The sequence below is a fragment of the Strix uralensis genome, chromosome 13, assembly GCF_047716275.1.
Source record: "Strix uralensis isolate ZFMK-TIS-50842 chromosome 13, bStrUra1, whole genome shotgun sequence".
Taxonomy (NCBI): Eukaryota; Metazoa; Chordata; class Aves; order Strigiformes; family Strigidae; genus Strix; species Strix uralensis.
The window spans coordinates 16438521-16456001 of NC_133984.1; the positions used below are offsets into that span (position 1 = coordinate 16438521).

General features: G+C 40.0%; 1 protein-coding gene across 2 annotated transcripts in view; it reads right to left on the reverse strand.

Moving 5' to 3' along the window:
* The window catches only part of COL4A5 (collagen type IV alpha 5 chain), an 85449-nt gene that overhangs the window by 23740 nt on the left and 44228 nt on the right, over nt 1-17481 (reverse strand). For both annotated transcript variants that reach the window (XM_074882675.1, XM_074882676.1), the window contains 19 exons: nt 17284-17337; nt 17123-17179; nt 14899-14943; nt 14747-14800; nt 14527-14568; nt 13927-14059; nt 12971-13144; nt 11704-11787; nt 10381-10473; nt 9757-9827; nt 9349-9540; nt 8742-8910; nt 7438-7530; nt 7243-7347; nt 6538-6635; nt 6134-6284; nt 5372-5485; nt 1529-1696; nt 558-647 (listed from right to left, as the gene is read on the reverse strand). In XM_074882675.1, coding sequence (XP_074738776.1) covers nt 558-647; nt 1529-1696; nt 5372-5485; nt 6134-6284; nt 6538-6635; nt 7243-7347; nt 7438-7530; nt 8742-8910; nt 9349-9540; nt 9757-9827; nt 10381-10473; nt 11704-11787; nt 12971-13144; nt 13927-14059; nt 14527-14568; nt 14747-14800; nt 14899-14943; nt 17123-17179; nt 17284-17337 — 1987 coding nt within the window. The remainder of the gene's footprint in view (nt 1-557; nt 648-1528; nt 1697-5371; nt 5486-6133; nt 6285-6537; nt 6636-7242; nt 7348-7437; nt 7531-8741; nt 8911-9348; nt 9541-9756; nt 9828-10380; nt 10474-11703; nt 11788-12970; nt 13145-13926; nt 14060-14526; nt 14569-14746; nt 14801-14898; nt 14944-17122; nt 17180-17283; nt 17338-17481) is intronic.

Genomic DNA, 17481 nt, shown 5'->3' on the forward strand with positions numbered 1-17481 from the left:
ACCCACATCAAGAGAGCTCCCCGAGCTCCATCACACTGTGCCACTAGCACAGAGGAGTTGCAACAGCTACAGCAGCTTTGGATTCACAGCCTCCTTGTTCTGGGGACACGAGTGGGTTTTTCTTCTACCAAACTCTTTCGAAATTCATCTCCAACAAGGGAGGTTGGGAAAACATTGATAGAATAGTTTCTCTGTGATACCTATAGAGCTGATTCTGGATGACTTCATAACCCAAAGCTACTGATTTTCTTCTTTCTGCTGCTTAAAGCAGACTTTTACAACATACTTCTGAAATATTGCCCTACTTCAATGCCATCAATCCAAAGGTAATCTTTTAAAAATAGCTAACATTTCATGACATCAATTAAAAAAAAGTGACTGATGCTATGGCTTAAAACTGCAAAGCAATTCTGAACATCAGCACTGTCAAAAGAAGATAACCTAAGCAGATCCCAGTAATGAAGATCTAGATGTTAGTAATACAAAGCCTCTTTCCACACAGGACATGGAAAACAGCATTCTGCATTCTTTTCAGAAGCAGATTAAACAAACATTACCTTTCAAGCCAGGCAGGCCATTTCTTCCAGGAGTTCCTGGAGGCCCTGGAGGACCAGGAGCTCCCATGACGCCCATCTCACCTTTGGCACCTAAATGCATTGAATCACTGTTGTCATTCTGAACAAAACCTCAAAACCTACTTCCCTGCATCTCTATGGTATTTATTAACCAGGACACGGATATAAAGCCTGTTTTAAGGGAATCACAAGCACTCAGTTCTTGTATAGATCTAAATCAGATAAAATGACACTTGAAAATTGTGGCAAATTTTCCACAGTTAAGTCCTGGGAAGAAGATTTGCAGTGCACTGTTCTTTATGGTAGAAAGCATATTTATACCTACCATAAGTTTGGTTCCCTGGTTTGAAACAGAAATACTTGTTTGAAACTTGAATTTATTGGAAGCCAAAATGACAATTAGGTATACACTACTTTTAGAATCTTTTGTATCACCTTGTCTATCTGAAGACAAAGATTCCCAAAATTCACTTGAGATTTTTATTCCAGAGGGTGGAACAGAATATCTTAACTGAATAGTCCTAACACATAAAATAAGGAAATTAATATTTAAAACCATGCACTGGATCCAATTGATAGCATTTGTAATTATTTCCTTTAAACCAACTCTATTTCTAAATCGTAGTAGTGACTAGAAAAAAAAAATAAAATCACAAAACAGAGAAGTGTCATAATGTGGATGATCAAAGTAACATTTGAAAGTTATGAAACAGAATAATGTGGAAAATATTTGCATCAAGTTACAGGGAAGAGTGGAGAGGTGACAAGGATTTTAATGCAACAAATAGTTATAACTTTTTTAAAAAAGTATGAGATGTAATGGTTACATGTATCCAACTTCAAATGGATAGGATAAACATTGAAGCTCATTAAGCTGGCATGTCCAAGCATAAAGAGCATCCACCTGTAACTACAGTTTGGTCTTTGTCCACAGGTAAAAAATGTGAACTTACCTGGAAATCCAGGTATTCCATCCCGGCCAGGTGGTCCAGGTGAACCCTGAGGCCCTGGGAGACCAGGGGGTCCTGGATATCCTGGGGTTCCTTGGTCACCTGGAGGACCAGGAACGTCGAAGCCTGGAGGACCTGGATCCCCTTTCTCCCCTGGAATGCCCTGCAACCCTAGACAATGTTGTTAAGACAATCTTTTAGCAAAAAGTAAGGCAAGTCTGAGATCTGTGTATCTCTGGGCATAGTACTGTAGGAATAGCTAAGTTTTATCTGCAGTCCATTCCTAGCACTGATGAAAACCCTGCAATTCTTCTGAAGCCATTTTTTTTTAATGGCTTCCAGGTGTTAAAAGGCCATATTCTCCTGAAGAGAAGCATTAATAAAATTTTACCAAGTTGTAGCAAATGCAATGCAAAAAAATCTCAAAAGGAAAACAACAATTCTCTCCAACAACCCTTTAGAAGTCTGATTAATAAAACAAAAAGCCAAGATTGATTAGACTGATTTGTACTTTATCATCAAGAATTGAGATTCTTACAAGTATATTTCCATTAATGATGCCATTTTACTACATTCTAAGATAACATCAGTTGAATGTTTTTGAAGGATAGCAAAAGTCTGCATTGCATTACATTTCCCCGAATGAAGAATATGAATTGTCAAAATATGCTTAAAATTGTTTAATGCTAATGATACTGAGCTTGAGGCACTGCTGAAGCAAGCAGACAGCTTTTTTCCCTCCAGTACACTGTATCAGTGACAATACTCACTCTGGAAATGTAGTTGACAAAAAAGGATTATTCTTAAATCTGAAGCTAAGAAAATGCTTTGGTAAAGAAACCACAGTACCTGGGGAACCTGAGGTTCAAAAGCCAACGAGTTAGAGCTCATCAGGAAGTTGAGACAGGTAGCAGTAAGGAGTTGTAATAGTCGTTAAGTTAGGAAACAAAATAAAGCACATACAGATTAGAACAAAGAAAAAAATCTACACTAAAGTTACTGAAAACAGATCTAAGAACAAAGAATACAACACTTAATGCAGTTAAGAGAAACCAGACTGCAAGGAAACTTGGAGGTCTTTTTCAAAGTGCAGCCACCACTGTATGCAGAAACAAGAAACTCGGATATTTTTAAATATTGATGGTACATTTTAAAAATAAAATTATTTTTCCCTCTCTCCTTGTCTAGTATTCTCTTCACAACTGGGGAACAAGCTTTATCCGAGCTGGTTTTTTGGTTTTTTTTTTTTGTTGTTTTGTGTTTTTTTGTTGTTGTTGGTTTTTTTTGTTTTTTTTTTTTTTTAACACAAAACCATCATGACTAGATACTGACTTGGACACCTTCTGAAGAACAGAGTACACCCTAACAATCAGTTTCTTGTTGATCTGCATCACATTCAGGTAAATCCCTTCAAATAGGGATTTTCAAGAGATGCTTCTTTATAACACAAAAACCCTCTAAATAAGTTTTCCCCATTCTTTTAGTTCTATTATGCAAATTTACATTATTACACCTACAGAGATAGTACATTGCACGTTATATGCCCTAGCATAGCCTACTGAGATTATGACACCACCATGCCAAAACCTCATAAATAACTACAAGGCCCTGCTCTCAACTGCGAGAATAAGTTTAAGAGTGATGTCACAATGTGTTCTTTACACACTAAAAAGGCAGATCAAGTTTTCTTGACAGTATAGGCTGTAGACTTCCAATTTATTTAATGACAAGCATGCTCCCCTTCGGCAGCAGCTTATCACTGCATTAATCTATGGTGTCATGTGCCTGGAACTGCTTACTTTGCAGAGGAAAAACAGTACCAGAGGATGGATAGGGACTGCACATGCTCTGTGTTTAAGGGGTCTCTATCAGCAAGTGGAAAAAAAAAAAGAGAAAATAATATATAACCCACTAATAGGGCAAATTCCATGTGTAGAACGGTAAAAATACTTTTTCAAATTGAAATTCATTCTAATTGAATTTCTGGTTCTCAAAAACCATAACCGTATCATAATTAGAACAACATAGACAACACAATAAATTTTAAAGTAATTTGTTACATATTCAAGAAAAGAAGAATGTTGAGTTACTGCAAACTGTTTGAAGAAATGGTGGTGCAGAGAAAGAAAGTTCTGAACGAGGAAATAATTTCAAGAATTTTCCAATTTACCTGAAAAACAGAGCCCCAGAAACTTTACACTAATGTTGCATAAAGGAACATAATCAAAACAGCTTAGTAAAACAAACAAGGGATGGGAGATAGCAATGTAAGGAATTCAGCACAAAACAGAAGTAGCAGTACCAAGGGAAATAACAAGGACTTCTCAAGTGGGACCTTCAACCATGCACTAGATTTCAGAGCCATCATGCTGTTAGTAGCCACAGTGATTAGCCAGTACAGACATGAAGAGTGAAAACATAAGCATTTCAAATCCACCAACTCTAGTAATAATTGTGAATGTCAAAATTGGTATTTTGCAGAATAAATCCGTGATCACATGAAATCAAGTTCTGGCTAACACCAGAAGAGATGTTACAGGAAGACAAAAGAACATGCATTGGATGCAACTTTCAAACCCATACTGATACATCCCACCCTCCCACCCCAAATACACACCTCTGTTGCCTTGTTTCAGTTCAGCCTCAAGTGCAACCATAGGTTCAGGATGCTATAAGCAAGCACAGGACCCACCTGGTGGCTCAGGGAACTTCTGTGCCCATTGTCCAGACCCCTGCTGTCCCTAGCTCTTAATACTGGACACATTCAAGGATTGCCAGTGCAGCAACCACACATTCCTTTCCCAGCCAGGAAACTTGTGAAAAAATATACTTAAACATGACGCACATTTTATGTATGCGAGTAGAACTCCAACTCCATGGACCTACTGACTCAAGTGCTTGCTAGCTTCAAGTTAAGCACTTTGCTAAATGTCGGCTCACAGTTCATCAAGATCTGAATGTGATCAACCAATTTGTGACCCATGGTCTTACAGCAGGCCATGAATTTTTCAGCGTGCATTGTGAACAATGCCAATCCCAGTGCTGGCATACAAACACGTTTAAAAAGTGTAGCTCACAAACATGCAGTGTAAACAGTCATACAGGCATGGTAAGAACCAGATGGGTTTTGAAGTGTTTCAGCAGCAGGCATGCTCAAGTCCACAGCCATGTCAGGGAGAACCCGAATTACTCCTTTGCTTTTGTGCTCACCATGTAAGTATAGGGAGGACAAATAGCACTGTATAGGGGATTGAGTTTCGCTGATTTTTTCCAAATGAAAAAATAATTTTCTAAATAATAATGTAAAAAAGTTATTAAAAAATACCTCTCACCCAATGAACTTGGAATACAGTTTGGTAAGCTAGAAAACTTCTCTGGAATTTAAGAACAATCTTGCTATTTGAAAGCAATGTAATGACAGGTAGCTAAAGACAGCTCTCCTCATCTTCTGTATCCCCAAAACCTCTGCACTGACACTGTGCTCCCTTCTGTCTTGTCCTGAAGAGTATTGCGATAAACACCTTCACAGACATTTTGTCCCTATCTGTATACAGCACCTTCTACAATTTCTGCTGAGGCTCCAAGACTTCTCCAAATTGGGTTTTTACATCTTGAGATCTCTCCAAGTTGTGCAAATGGCAGGGCTGAATGTAATTCCACTTATGATTTCAGTAAAAAACATGACGTACCAAGTTTTGCCCACATGACTGGCAAAACAGTGATGGCCAATAGACATGAGGTCTCTATCTTTCCTTGCCTATCTGTTCAGTGGGACTTTCAGTGTCCTGTGTACCTGCTTGGTGTATGCCAGAGATAACCTAAGGGTACAATTCATGCGAGTTTTACCTGGGGGGCCAACAGGACCCGGAGGTCCTGGAGATCCAGGTGGACCTTGACCACCAATGCCAGGGATGCCTGGTGGGCCCGGGAGTCCTGGTGGTCCACTTGGTCCAGGGTCACCTAAAAGAACATTCTTGTTTAGTAAATAGTGAACTCAGTTCAGAGATACTTGCTTTCAGAAGCAGAGTGCCTGCACATTGTACTTGAAATCTTGTCCTTGCATGCAAACAAATGTGGATCTGACACAGGAAAAAAAACCCCACACTGCAGAGGCTATTTTTGAAAGCCAGAGATTTGTCCTCACTCTGTGTGGAATGCATGCAGTTTACATTTCTAGGCTACACAGAGACATGTTATTGCATCACAATCCACATCAAACTTAACAGATACTCTCTAGCAAGCCAGGCATGCTCTGCAGTTCAATACAATGATTAACAGCAGGAATTCATGATCTGCTAACTCTCTGGATGTTGAACACATCTAAATGACAATTATTCTATTGAAAAAGATTTACCCCCACGTTAACATGATTTGTCTTTAGAATACAGACTTTCAGATACTGACCCAGTGGTGTTGGTATTTACTCCCTTGCTTGCCTTTTGAGAACACAAGCTTCCATTTACACAGGTGTGTCTGATTTGGAAAAATGGACCCTGAAGTAATTGCTCTGAAGTCAGCACTGCTTGTATTTAACTGCCATATGACTTGTAGCACATCTACATTTTTTAAAGTTCAATAAGGAACACAAAAGGGGACAGTTCTCCATACCTTTGGGCCCTGGAGTGCCATCAAAACCTGCCCGTCCTGGGAGACCAGGGTTTCCTGGGAAGCCAGGATCACCTTTAGGTCCTTGAACTCCTTTTGTGCCTGGTGGTCCTGGGGGTCCAGGTGGTCCTGGAACTCCAAATCCACGATCCCCCTGTAACAAATTAACAAATTTTTTAAAAGGGGTTTTCTAAGTTTAGCCTCTCCTAGAAGTAGTAAAGAAAAAATGCCCACCATCTTAGAGTTCCATTTCTTTTTTCTCCACCCTCACTCAAACCTCAAGTAGAGAACGTGACTGCCCCAACATCAAAAGCTGACAAGAGGTAAAATCCTCCCCACCAACTTCCCACTGATGCAGAACAACCTCTAAGAAAGTGAAACTTTATATTAAACAAGCAAACACAGACCTTCTGTCCTGGGAAACCAGGTGGTCCAGGAGGTCCATCTAGACCAGGGCGACCTGGAGCTCCCGGAGCTCCGGGGGGGCCTGGAGTCCCTGGGAAACCTACACAGGACATGGAGGTTAGGACAGCAGAGGAGAGGACACCAGAGAGCATTAGAACAACTCTTCCAGAAATGCTGAGGGCCCATGAAAAGTGGTCTCTGAAAAGAGGTTCTGTGCTAGTTCAAGCTACTTGAGGGGTACCCGTTTGGCTGAGATAGCTTTTGAGTATACCAGTCTTTGCCACAGAGGATGTCTGGGACTCCTCTCAGAGGAGGGCACTCCCCATGCTGCGTGCTCTAACAAAAATTACAAAGAGTTCCCATCAGAAACATTAACATCTTGAGGCAGCATTTGGAGATCATTTACTGATGCAAGCTCAAACATTCATAATTTCCCAAAGTTTTACCCATTTACTTTTGTGTCCTTGGTTTACTGAAAAATGTAAGCTACCATGAAGGAGCAGTACAGCAAACAGAAGAATAAGGGCACAGCAGGTTTTATTTCCTGATACTTCTGAGACTATTATAAGGATGTATAAACTCAAGACAAACATTTTTTAAAGCATTCTAGAGACAGAAACTAACTCACTAGGAAAAAGCGAAGAGATACAACCCTCTATATCCCCTCTTCCAGTCAGTACACTACAATAATATGGCTGTAACCATACCTTTTGGGCCTGGCGGACCTGGAAGTCCAATGCCAGGAATACCTGGCTCTCCCTTTGCACCTGGGATGCCTGATAAGCCACGCTGTCCTGGCTGACCAGGATCTCCTGTAAAAAGAAGAAAATCAACATAGTTACCAAGAATCAGGCAGAATAAAAAGCTCTTGAAATTCCCTGGATATCTAGTTACTGCTTTACCTGGAAGACCTGGATCACCATTTCTTCCTGGAGGACCAGGGGGGCCAGGAACTCCTGGTTCTGTAATTGTCTGGCCAGGGTCACCTTTTGGACCTAAAACCAAAAAGAAGAAATAGTTATCACTCAGTAGGAGTTTCTTTTCTGTTTTTCTTTGAGCAGAAAAAGATTCTAGCTACATTCCAAGCTTACAGAAAACTTACACCAGCAACACTTTACCCAATAGGCTATCTGTCCCTGAGCCCTACACAGCACTTAGAGGCTTAGAAGCACTGTTTAATGTTCATCAAGAGAAGTGTGGCCAGCAGGTCAAGGGAGGGGATTCTCCCCCTCTGCTCTGCTCTCATGAGACCCCACCTGCAGTGCTGTGTCCAGCTCTGGGGGCACCAACAGCAGAAGGACATGGACCTGCTTGAGCGGGTCCAGAGGAGGCCACAAAGATGATCAGGGGGTGGAGCACCTTCCTTATGAGGACAGGCTGAGAGAGTTGGGGGTGTTCAGCCTGGAGAAGAGAAGGCTCCAGGGAGACCTTATAGTGGCCTTCCAGTACTCTTGGTAAGGAAGTGTAGGGATAGGATGAGGGGTAACGGTTTTGAACTGAAAGAGTGTAGATTTAGATTAGATATAGGGAAGAAATTCTTCCCTGTGAGGGTGGTGAGACACTGGCACAGGTTGCCCAGAGAAGCTGTGGCTGCCCCCTCCCTGGCAGTGTTCAAGGCCAGGTTGGACGGGGCTTTGAGCAATCTGGTCTAGTGGAAGGTGTCCCTGCCCATGGCAGGGGGGGTGGAACTAGGTGATCTTTAAGGTCCCTTCTAACCCAAACCATTTTGTGATTCTATGTTAAGACAGTTTTCTTGAAATGTTATTTTTTCCAGCTTTCTCCTAGTATTATCATGTGAATAGTATTTTCCATAGCTGACACCAGCACAACTTGATCACAATCTGTGTAGCTGACAAGAAAGTAACAAAGCAAACTCTTGTTTTCAAAAACTGTTGTAGTTGCAGTATTATTAAGCATAAGCCAGATGGTAGTTAGAATGCATTTCCACTCCAGTCAGTTGAGAAGAAGAAACTTCTCTACACGTCAGAGCAGAAGGGTGAGTCATGTGCTTATAGTAACATAGCACAAATTCTGCTCACTTTGCGATTCTGTGGTGACCTTCAGTAAGAAAACTTATAAATATTAGGTCTTACAACACCTTTGGAAAAAGCTTAAAAGCAACATTATGTTCTGAGAACTGTCTGAAGCAAAAGGACAAAACTTGATTTTACAGCTTTTGTTCAATAGCACATAGAGACCAACTCACCGGGAACTCCAGGAGGCCCTGGACGGCCTGATACACCTTGGATGCCCTTTTCACCAGGTGAACCTTGTGGACCAAAACCAGGAGGTCCAGGAAGTCCTTTGTCTCCAGGAAGACCTGGTATTCCTGGATCACCTGGAATACCCATTTCTCCTTTGAATGCAACACTGCCCTGAAAAAAAGGAAGAGCAGGATGGGGAAGAGGAACATATTTACTAGCAAATGAGTAAAGTGTTTAATTACTTCTGTTTTGAAACTCTTTGGCAGTTTCCATCCTTCTAGTTCTCAAGGCCATTAGCTGCCTACATCTTACTAACGTGGTAGAGATAAGGTCTAAACCTGGGTACTTAATTCTTCACACTATGTAGGTGAAATTAGACAATGGCAGAAGGGACCATCTGACACTACCCAAGAGAAGTCTCAGCTTACTTTCAGAGGTATTGACAGATTCAGGAAGTACCTCAGTATATCCTAACTAGATTGGCATCTGCTGAAGAGAATTACCGTGTTAGTCACATTCAGCAAGTCCTCTTATCTGCAGTACGTCAAATGCATCCAGGACTTCCCAAAACATCTGTCCAATCAAAGACAACATAAAATGGAAACTCACAGGCTCCCCCTTAGGGCCAGGTAGGCCTGGCAGTCCATCTCGTCCAGGAGTGCCATCTATGCCAGGAAGACCTGGAGGTCCTGGGAAGCCAGGGTCTCCTTTGTCACCTTTCATTCTTGGAGAAGTCAGGACATCCCCTGGGTCTCCTTTAGGACCAGGTCTCCCAGGAGCACCTGGGGACCCTGGGAATCCCTGAAGGGGGGGAGGGGGGAGAGAAAAAGAACAAAAGACCATTTTAGTTTTTCTTTCACTCCTTCTCTGAGTTTGTCACAGTATAAGAATTCAAGCTAGTTACAGACAAAAAAAAAAGAAGTATTAGACAGAATTCATATGTACTGTGCACAGATTGACCAAACACGCAAGACAAATGAGACTATTTTCCCACCACAACATAACACCACCACTTACTGGTGGCCCTACAAGGCCAGTTAATCCAGGAAGCCCCTTTTCACCTTTTGGTCCAGGAAAACCAGGAGAACCTGAGTAGTGCAGAAAAACAGAAAAAAACCCCATAAAGCTGTAGAAACTGTAAATATCAAGAACGCTGTTTGCATAACAGCAGGCAAGGTTTAATCTGGATTTTTTTTGAGAGCTTGATTTTATTTGAGCAGAACAAAATTTGCAACTCTAGTTGCAATAGTTAAATCAATAGTGTCAAAAAATGTCACGCTTTTAAAAGGCTCCAGTTCCTCTATCATTTCAGAAATAGCAAGTAATAGAAGTTAATTTCTCTCTCTCAGTTAAATCTATAGCACACTATAAACCTTCAATATGCAGAATGCTTGCAAGTCTGTCTTTGATTAGAGATTTTTTTTTGAATGAGTGATTTTTTTACCCATATGTAATCCAGCCTGTTTCTTCCTAACACTCCTAAGCTGTGCAAAATACAACATGCACCAACTATATACCGGAGCTGGCAACGCTGCATCTGAATTTGTACACAATACACAGATATATCATTAGCAATATACACAGATACAAAAGTGACTTTATGGAATATATTAGGCAAAATAGTGAAGACTACAGCCTTACCTGGACTACCTGGAGGTCCTGGTGGTCCTCTCTCCCCAGGAGGCCCAGTTACTCCAGTTCCTATGCAATTGAAGCATGTGTCTCCTTGATCACCTAAAAAGATTTGTATTGAAAAAGCATACTTGAGCATCAGATCTTCAAAAATATTAAAAGAATTCTACACAACAGCAATTGTTTTCTTGCTATTGATCTATAAGACCAAGTCCAAAATGACTATTTTATGTAATTATATGATTGCTTAAATATTAGAAGGCTTCCCCCATGAAAACCAAGCTGAAGCTTTTTGGTTGCCAGGAGTCAGACAACCAATATCAGATATGATTAGAATTTATTTAGGATAGTGCAAAATAAATTAAAACAAAAGAAAAATGCTTTCAATAATAAAAAAACGAAACTGTGGACTTTTTTTCTCAACAGAAGAGTCCTCTTCTAAAGTAGGTACTTGACACTTCAAACTACAACTCTTAACACACATATATCAAAATCCCAAACTTTAATTAAACTCCAAGAGTGCAAAATACATCCTGGGAATGTTTCACAGATTTGACAATAGGCTAAACTTATCCCATTAAAAAAAAAAAAAAAAGAAAAAAAGAATGGTTTCAAGAAGCTTAGGAATTTCCTTTACATACAGACTTTTCTGACATTCGTCAATGTAGTATTTAAGCACCTCATTTAGGTTAATTAATGTGTACAATCTCCATGAGAAAAAAGATTTCTGTTTGAAAGGTGTTCAAAATTAAGTGAGATGCCCAAAGTCATCTAGGATGTCCATGGTTGAGCTAGGAAAAGATTCTCACTTACCCATATCAGCATCCTCATTGCAAGGTTGTCTTTTTGGAAACAAGGATACACATTAAAGATGTCTTTCTTTTGCTTACCAAACAAACAAACTCATTGTAGACTGACCAACTCAAATTAGGAATCTTGCATTTATAATTTCAATGTTGCTTTCCATAAAAAATGTTAAACATATTCATGAAGTACAAAACTTTTTCACATAGAGTTGGCAACTGCTGTTACAAAGCACTTAGCTTCTGTCTACCTGGGAGGTACTCATAAACCTGAAGTTCTGTTTCACTTTAATCATGATCCATGCCAGGCCCTAGCATTAGTGTACCCTCAGCCACTTTGAGATTCTTGTGCTTTAACACTAGATAAGGAACTATCCTATGCCCAGATAAAACAGCTTTCTTACTCAGAAACAGGAAATGTCTGCACTCAACCCCACTGGGAAGAGACACTGTTTATTTAATTCAGGCTTTATATTGTTTAACAAGCTTTAACAAAAAGAGAAAAAACAAGATAGCCATGACACTGCACCTTTTTGGCCTCGCTCCCCCGTAAAGCCTTGTTGTCCTGGAATTCCTGGAGGACCTGGCGGTCCCTGCTCGCATAACCCTTCACCTAAGGACAATCAGGAGACATTTAATGATCAATTTGTGTTAGACTGACAGAAGCACCAAATACATGTATTCGGTACAAAAATGTGCTTCTTAGTATTTGTGTGGATATTCCAATATACCCACACAATCACAGAGCAAACATTTTGGCGACCCAGACAGAGGACTGCTAATGAAAACCCACCAATGTCATCCAAACTCAAAAGGAAACAATCAGTGATATTACACAACAATCATCAGTTCTCCTTCACAACCTGAACTATCTCCCTACTACTTCCCACAACCTACACACTTCCACCTCTACACTACATTCTGCTGTTCAGCCTCATATCATAAAAGCATGGATATGAAATATCATCAGTGAGGGGACTTAAGATGTCAATGCCATCTAGACACTAAATTCCTCCCTGAACCACGTGCTAGCTCCTTCTCCACTACAGCTTTCCAGTTCTCATATTCCATCTCCCATTCCCTACTTCCCTCATATCAAAAAGGAGCTAAGAGCCTTCATCCAAGGTGTTCACTCCCAAGCTGTTTTTATGTGATCTACACACTAGAATATTTATGAAACTGGAATTCTGTGAAAAATTACTCCTTTGACTCTCCTGGTGTCACAGCTGTTAGTATGGAATAGTCCCTACTCCACACATTTATTAGATCATATCATGAAAGCTATATTTACTTAAGACAGTGTCAAAGTGGTTACCTCCTGATTTATGCACAAATTTTAATGTAACTTTCATTAGTTGGATTAAATAGGATGTAACATAAATTGGAAAATACTCAATTTTGTACATCTGGGCCAAATCTGCTTTGCCCTGGAGGGCTGTCATTATTATCTAAGTTAGCATGAAGGTCCCTCAAGTCTGACAAGATTTCTTCTCCTCCAGTCTAGCTGAATGTCACAGGTAAGTCACAGTAGGGCTCACCTGAAGTAGAAAGAGGCATGATAAAACCAGACTGCAACTCACACCACTGAATTCCCAAATTGTGCTTAAATTCTGTAATTGTCCTTAAGGCTAGAGTTCTACAAATGTCCTGAACGGCAATGGGAGCAACTTGGAGAATCTCATGGACTTCAGCTGCCAATATACTACATCTTTGGAGGTAGAAATAAGAAAAAAAAAAAAAAGAAAGTAGAAACTGTTCAGTCTCTTCTACTTGCTGTCTATGTCGTCATCACTTACCAGGAGGAACAGATGGTGCAGGTGGCCCTGGGGGACCTGGTGGTCCTGGAGGTCCTCGTGGTCCATCAAGTCCTGGTTGCCCAGGAATAGAAACACCAGGTAAACCTGGATCTCCCTTCTGTCCTCTCTCACCAGGTAAGCCAGGTGGGCCAGGAGGTCCAACAGTAGTGATCCCTAAGATGAAAAGAACTTAGTTCCTTGAGAACTCAAAGGTTTAAATCACTTTTTTGCAAGGATGACAATAATATACTATAACATGCTACAGAAGACTCTGTCTTTCCATGCAAGTTTTATGGAATCAAACTACATGTTTGACATATGCACATTTTGCATTTTCAAAGGTTTTGTCTGAAAAATTGACCTGAGGCTCAGGTCTCAGAAAAAAATTGGCCCGAGACTTACGAAGGAAAAAAAATAAAACAGGACTAATGAAAGGAAGTAATGATGAAAAAAAGAACATTTATAAGCTTTTACATTAAAATCATAATGTTCTTCTCTGTGCGTGTATAAGGCAAATACAGGTGTTACTGCTCGCTCCCATTGTAGACTCAAATCATCTCCTTTAGTACTGGCCAATGTACAGCAGAGACCAGGTTTGATGGCCAGGTACCAGAGTTCTGGTACACAACACTTTCTCCACGTAATGCAATGGATAATGTATGTTATAGGGAAGTGATAGGAGATAAATTACCCCTTAGACCATTAACCAAGTATCTGTTTGACAACGTGGATGATTAGCATCCTCTGTTTACCACACAGGTGCAATGAATGTTCAGAATTCCTCATATTATCCCCATAAGTTAAGGGCTACCCTTCAAGCTCAAATGTAGCTCTAAATAGTTCTGCCTTCACTTTCTGCTCAGTCCATCTGTCAAAAGGAGTGTGAAAAGACTGTGAAGCTAAATATCCATTCAGACATTTGAGCATACAAGTTATTTTAATGCTTGCACTCCTACCTGGAGAACCTGGCAAGCCAGGTGGGCCTGGCCTACCAGAGAATCCACGCTCTCCTTTGGCTCCTGGAAGTCCTGGCAATCCTTTGCTACCTTTTGGTCCCACTGTTGCATCAATGCCTGGTCTTGAAATGACCTGTAAATGTTTCATGTTCATGTGAAACAACTTGCCAAGAAAAGAGCCACTGGAACAGTAAACAGATGTGAGGGAGGAAAAATTCAACATACTTCAAACCTTATCCCAATGACAGGATGCCTTTCCTGCTCCACTGAACTACCACTAAATTCCACTAAAGAGCACTCCCCAATAGCAAGCACTTTTACTGCCAAGCCAACGTGGTTAGAACCAGTTTCAGCAAAGGTGACTCAAGTTTCTGCTGGTCTGAGGTTATAGTCTAGCCTTGTATTTGTAACCTAGCAAATCCTAGAGCATAGAATCTATCTTGAAAGAAGGAAACAATAATTTCTATCAGTGAATATAAGAAATCTTTACTGGTTCTGTTATTGTTACAGTTGGAGATGAGACTCACAGTCACCCAAGAACTATGATGAAACAACACTGTCAACCAAATGCAGAAAGAAAAGAAAGGATCAGCAACTTACAATTCCAGGAGGACCAGGGGGACCAATGTCACCTTTTTCACCCTACCGATGAAATTAAGAGCATTTTTTATATTGCGCATTAGTGCACAAGAAAGTTATTACAAATATTCCTCAACACTGTCATAGCATAGGCAATGCAGTTACTACTCAGCCAGAACTGAACTCAGTAATGGCAGATTTTCAAGCTACTACAGCAATAATGACAAAAAACATGGCATACCTTTTCACCCTCTCTTCCTGGAGCACCATTTATTCCAGGCCCACCAGGTAAGCCCTTCAAGAAAAGAGAAAGACACCCACACTCAGATCTTCTCCTTATCAGAGGAAAAGCTTATAAGGAGTCAGCTTAGATTAGAAATGTATGTTACTCACATCCCTACCAGGCTGACCAGGTTCTCCATCTTTGCCAGGCTTTCCCTTCAAAGACATAAACATGCATTGAAATAAAATGCATCAGTGGTGAAGAATTCTTATGGAAATTGTGTTACTTCCCATTTTTCAATAAACCAAACTTTCTCTAGAATGCAGTCCTTGTGACAAATACATCAGACATAAACCAAGTCCAATCAATGGAGTTATCTAAACTGAGGTTTTCATTTGGAAAACCAGAGCACAAAAGCATGACAGGTCTTAAAGAAATGTTGTGAGAATACAGCACAAAATGATCTCCAGTTAACTATTGCTGATAGTGTTTAATAACTCCCTTTACTTTAACATTAGAGAAATCCTTTATTTGGAAAACAGATCCTAACTCCCTAGACACTAGAATGTTATATTTAATTAGGAAATTAGTATAATGTGACTAGTGAAATTAAATACAAACATTTGTGTATTTGAATTTTAACTTTGCTTTAAACTAAATGCAATTTTCTGAAGAATATTAACAACAAAAATATAAAGTGTAATTCTGCTCAAAGAAGTGACTTCTAAAAACCATATATTCTTGCTGAACAGATCTCTCGTTGTTACAATAGAAGTAGCACAAGCTCTGCTTTGTTCCAGACTATTCACTGAGCAAGACAAACAGAACTCTGCTGTCAGCATTACAGAAGCAGGATGTGTGGGGGACACCTGCTGGAACGTAACTACAAGACAAAAGGTCATTAAGTTTCACCACAGCACCAAGACCAACTCTCAGTCATTGAGAAGTTGATAATAAGACCTGACAGATATAGTGTATTAAGAGTGTAATGTGATTTGTGAATTCTTTATTATTAGTGATGAGTTCCGATTCTCAAAAATGAGGTTTTAAGATTTCCCCTGAATTTACAAAATTACCTGTTTGATTACATATACTGCCATTTTTATGAGTATATCTGAAATGGGCTTGAGCCACACAATCATATGGGACCCTAAAAGGCAGCTTTAGAGTAACTTAATAGCAAAACTTCACTTTAAGTATGCAACATGCCCAAATTCAGAGTAATACAACCAAAAATGTTGGTAAACAAGCTTTTGGCAAAACGTATCTGCCATATCCTCTCAGGACTTTTATCATTTCAGATCTTTGCAAATTTATGTGGTTCCCATTTACTTTTGCAGAGAGAAGCAACATAGAAAATACAATTCAAAAATCACTCAGAATATAATGAGAGTTTTGGCTTTGTAAATCTGCCTCTTTTGTTATGTTCCTTAAAGAAGGCAGATCAAAGCCCTCCTATAAATCTCAGCAACTATGAAGGATTTTATTTAGAATACCAAACATTTGTATACATTTCCTCTGGAAATTGGAAAACCTATTACCAACATGTTTCTAAACACTGTTTATATATTGTCCAATTAACCTGAGCAAGACATGTGTCTTGGTTTCCAAAGGGGCCCATTATGTTGATAAAACTATGGGTTCAGTAGCTGTGGAAGTGAAAATACAGAATGCTTTGAGCTGGTAGCATCTTGGCTTTTCTTTGCTGGTCCAGCCCATATTATTTTCATCCTATTTCATAGCACTTCTATGATGTTCCTCAGCTTTTCTGAGCTGTGATATCCAAGTAAATTTAAATTTCAGGGTGGATTTGAGTCTAGACAGGAACAAAGTGGCTCATGCTATCCCTAGATGCAGCCATCTTGACTCGTCCCCTCCCCAGATAGCACATAAACTGAAGTAGTCTCTTGGGAAGTGACAAATGGACTTTTGGTCTTAATGCAGTGTTGAGACTTGGCTTTCTGACTCACCTCACAAGTAAACCCACTGAGAATGAGTTTACATAGACCAGCTTAAATATACAATCTCATGCTGCTGTACAGTACATAGCAAACTGAAGACCCTCTCTAAAAGGAAACAGAAAACTGCTGCTTCAGTCAAGCAGTCCAACAACTTTGGTTTCCACATGTAACCAGATAACATCATTCAAATTATTTTCTCCTGCCCCCAAAACTGAGATCTACATGCAGATAATTCTATCAGAAAGCACTGAGAGATCCATAGCTAGAAGCACTTTCATGAACCAGATGTGTCATCTACCAGTTTGCCAGGTTATGGAAAAAAAAAAAGTCTCTTACCCAGAGGCTGATGGCCCCACCTGAATTTAACATTTGCTTAATTCTCAAAGATAACACTGATTGGAAAGATAAATGTTTGGTTAAATAGACTACTTACTCTTTTGCCTGGTTCTCCTTGCTCACCTTTTTCACCTTTTATGCCACCGGGAAGACCCTGGACACACAAACATCATCTTAAACTGAGCCCACAAGCCAAAGTAGAATGAATTTACAGTTCTAATACAGATGCAATAAAAAACCTAGAAGAGGGCTACTCACAGGAGGGCCTTGTGGCCCAGGAAGTCCTGGTGGGCCTGGATCACCTGGAATACCCTGTCAAGCATGGGCAAAGAAAAAGAGGATTAAAGCCTCCATCACTCCCTAGTAGCTCAGTTGATTATTTCTTTTAAATAGAATTTTTTTGGCTGTTATTTAGATTTCCAGTTAATATAAACAGTAAAGGATCATATTTATTCT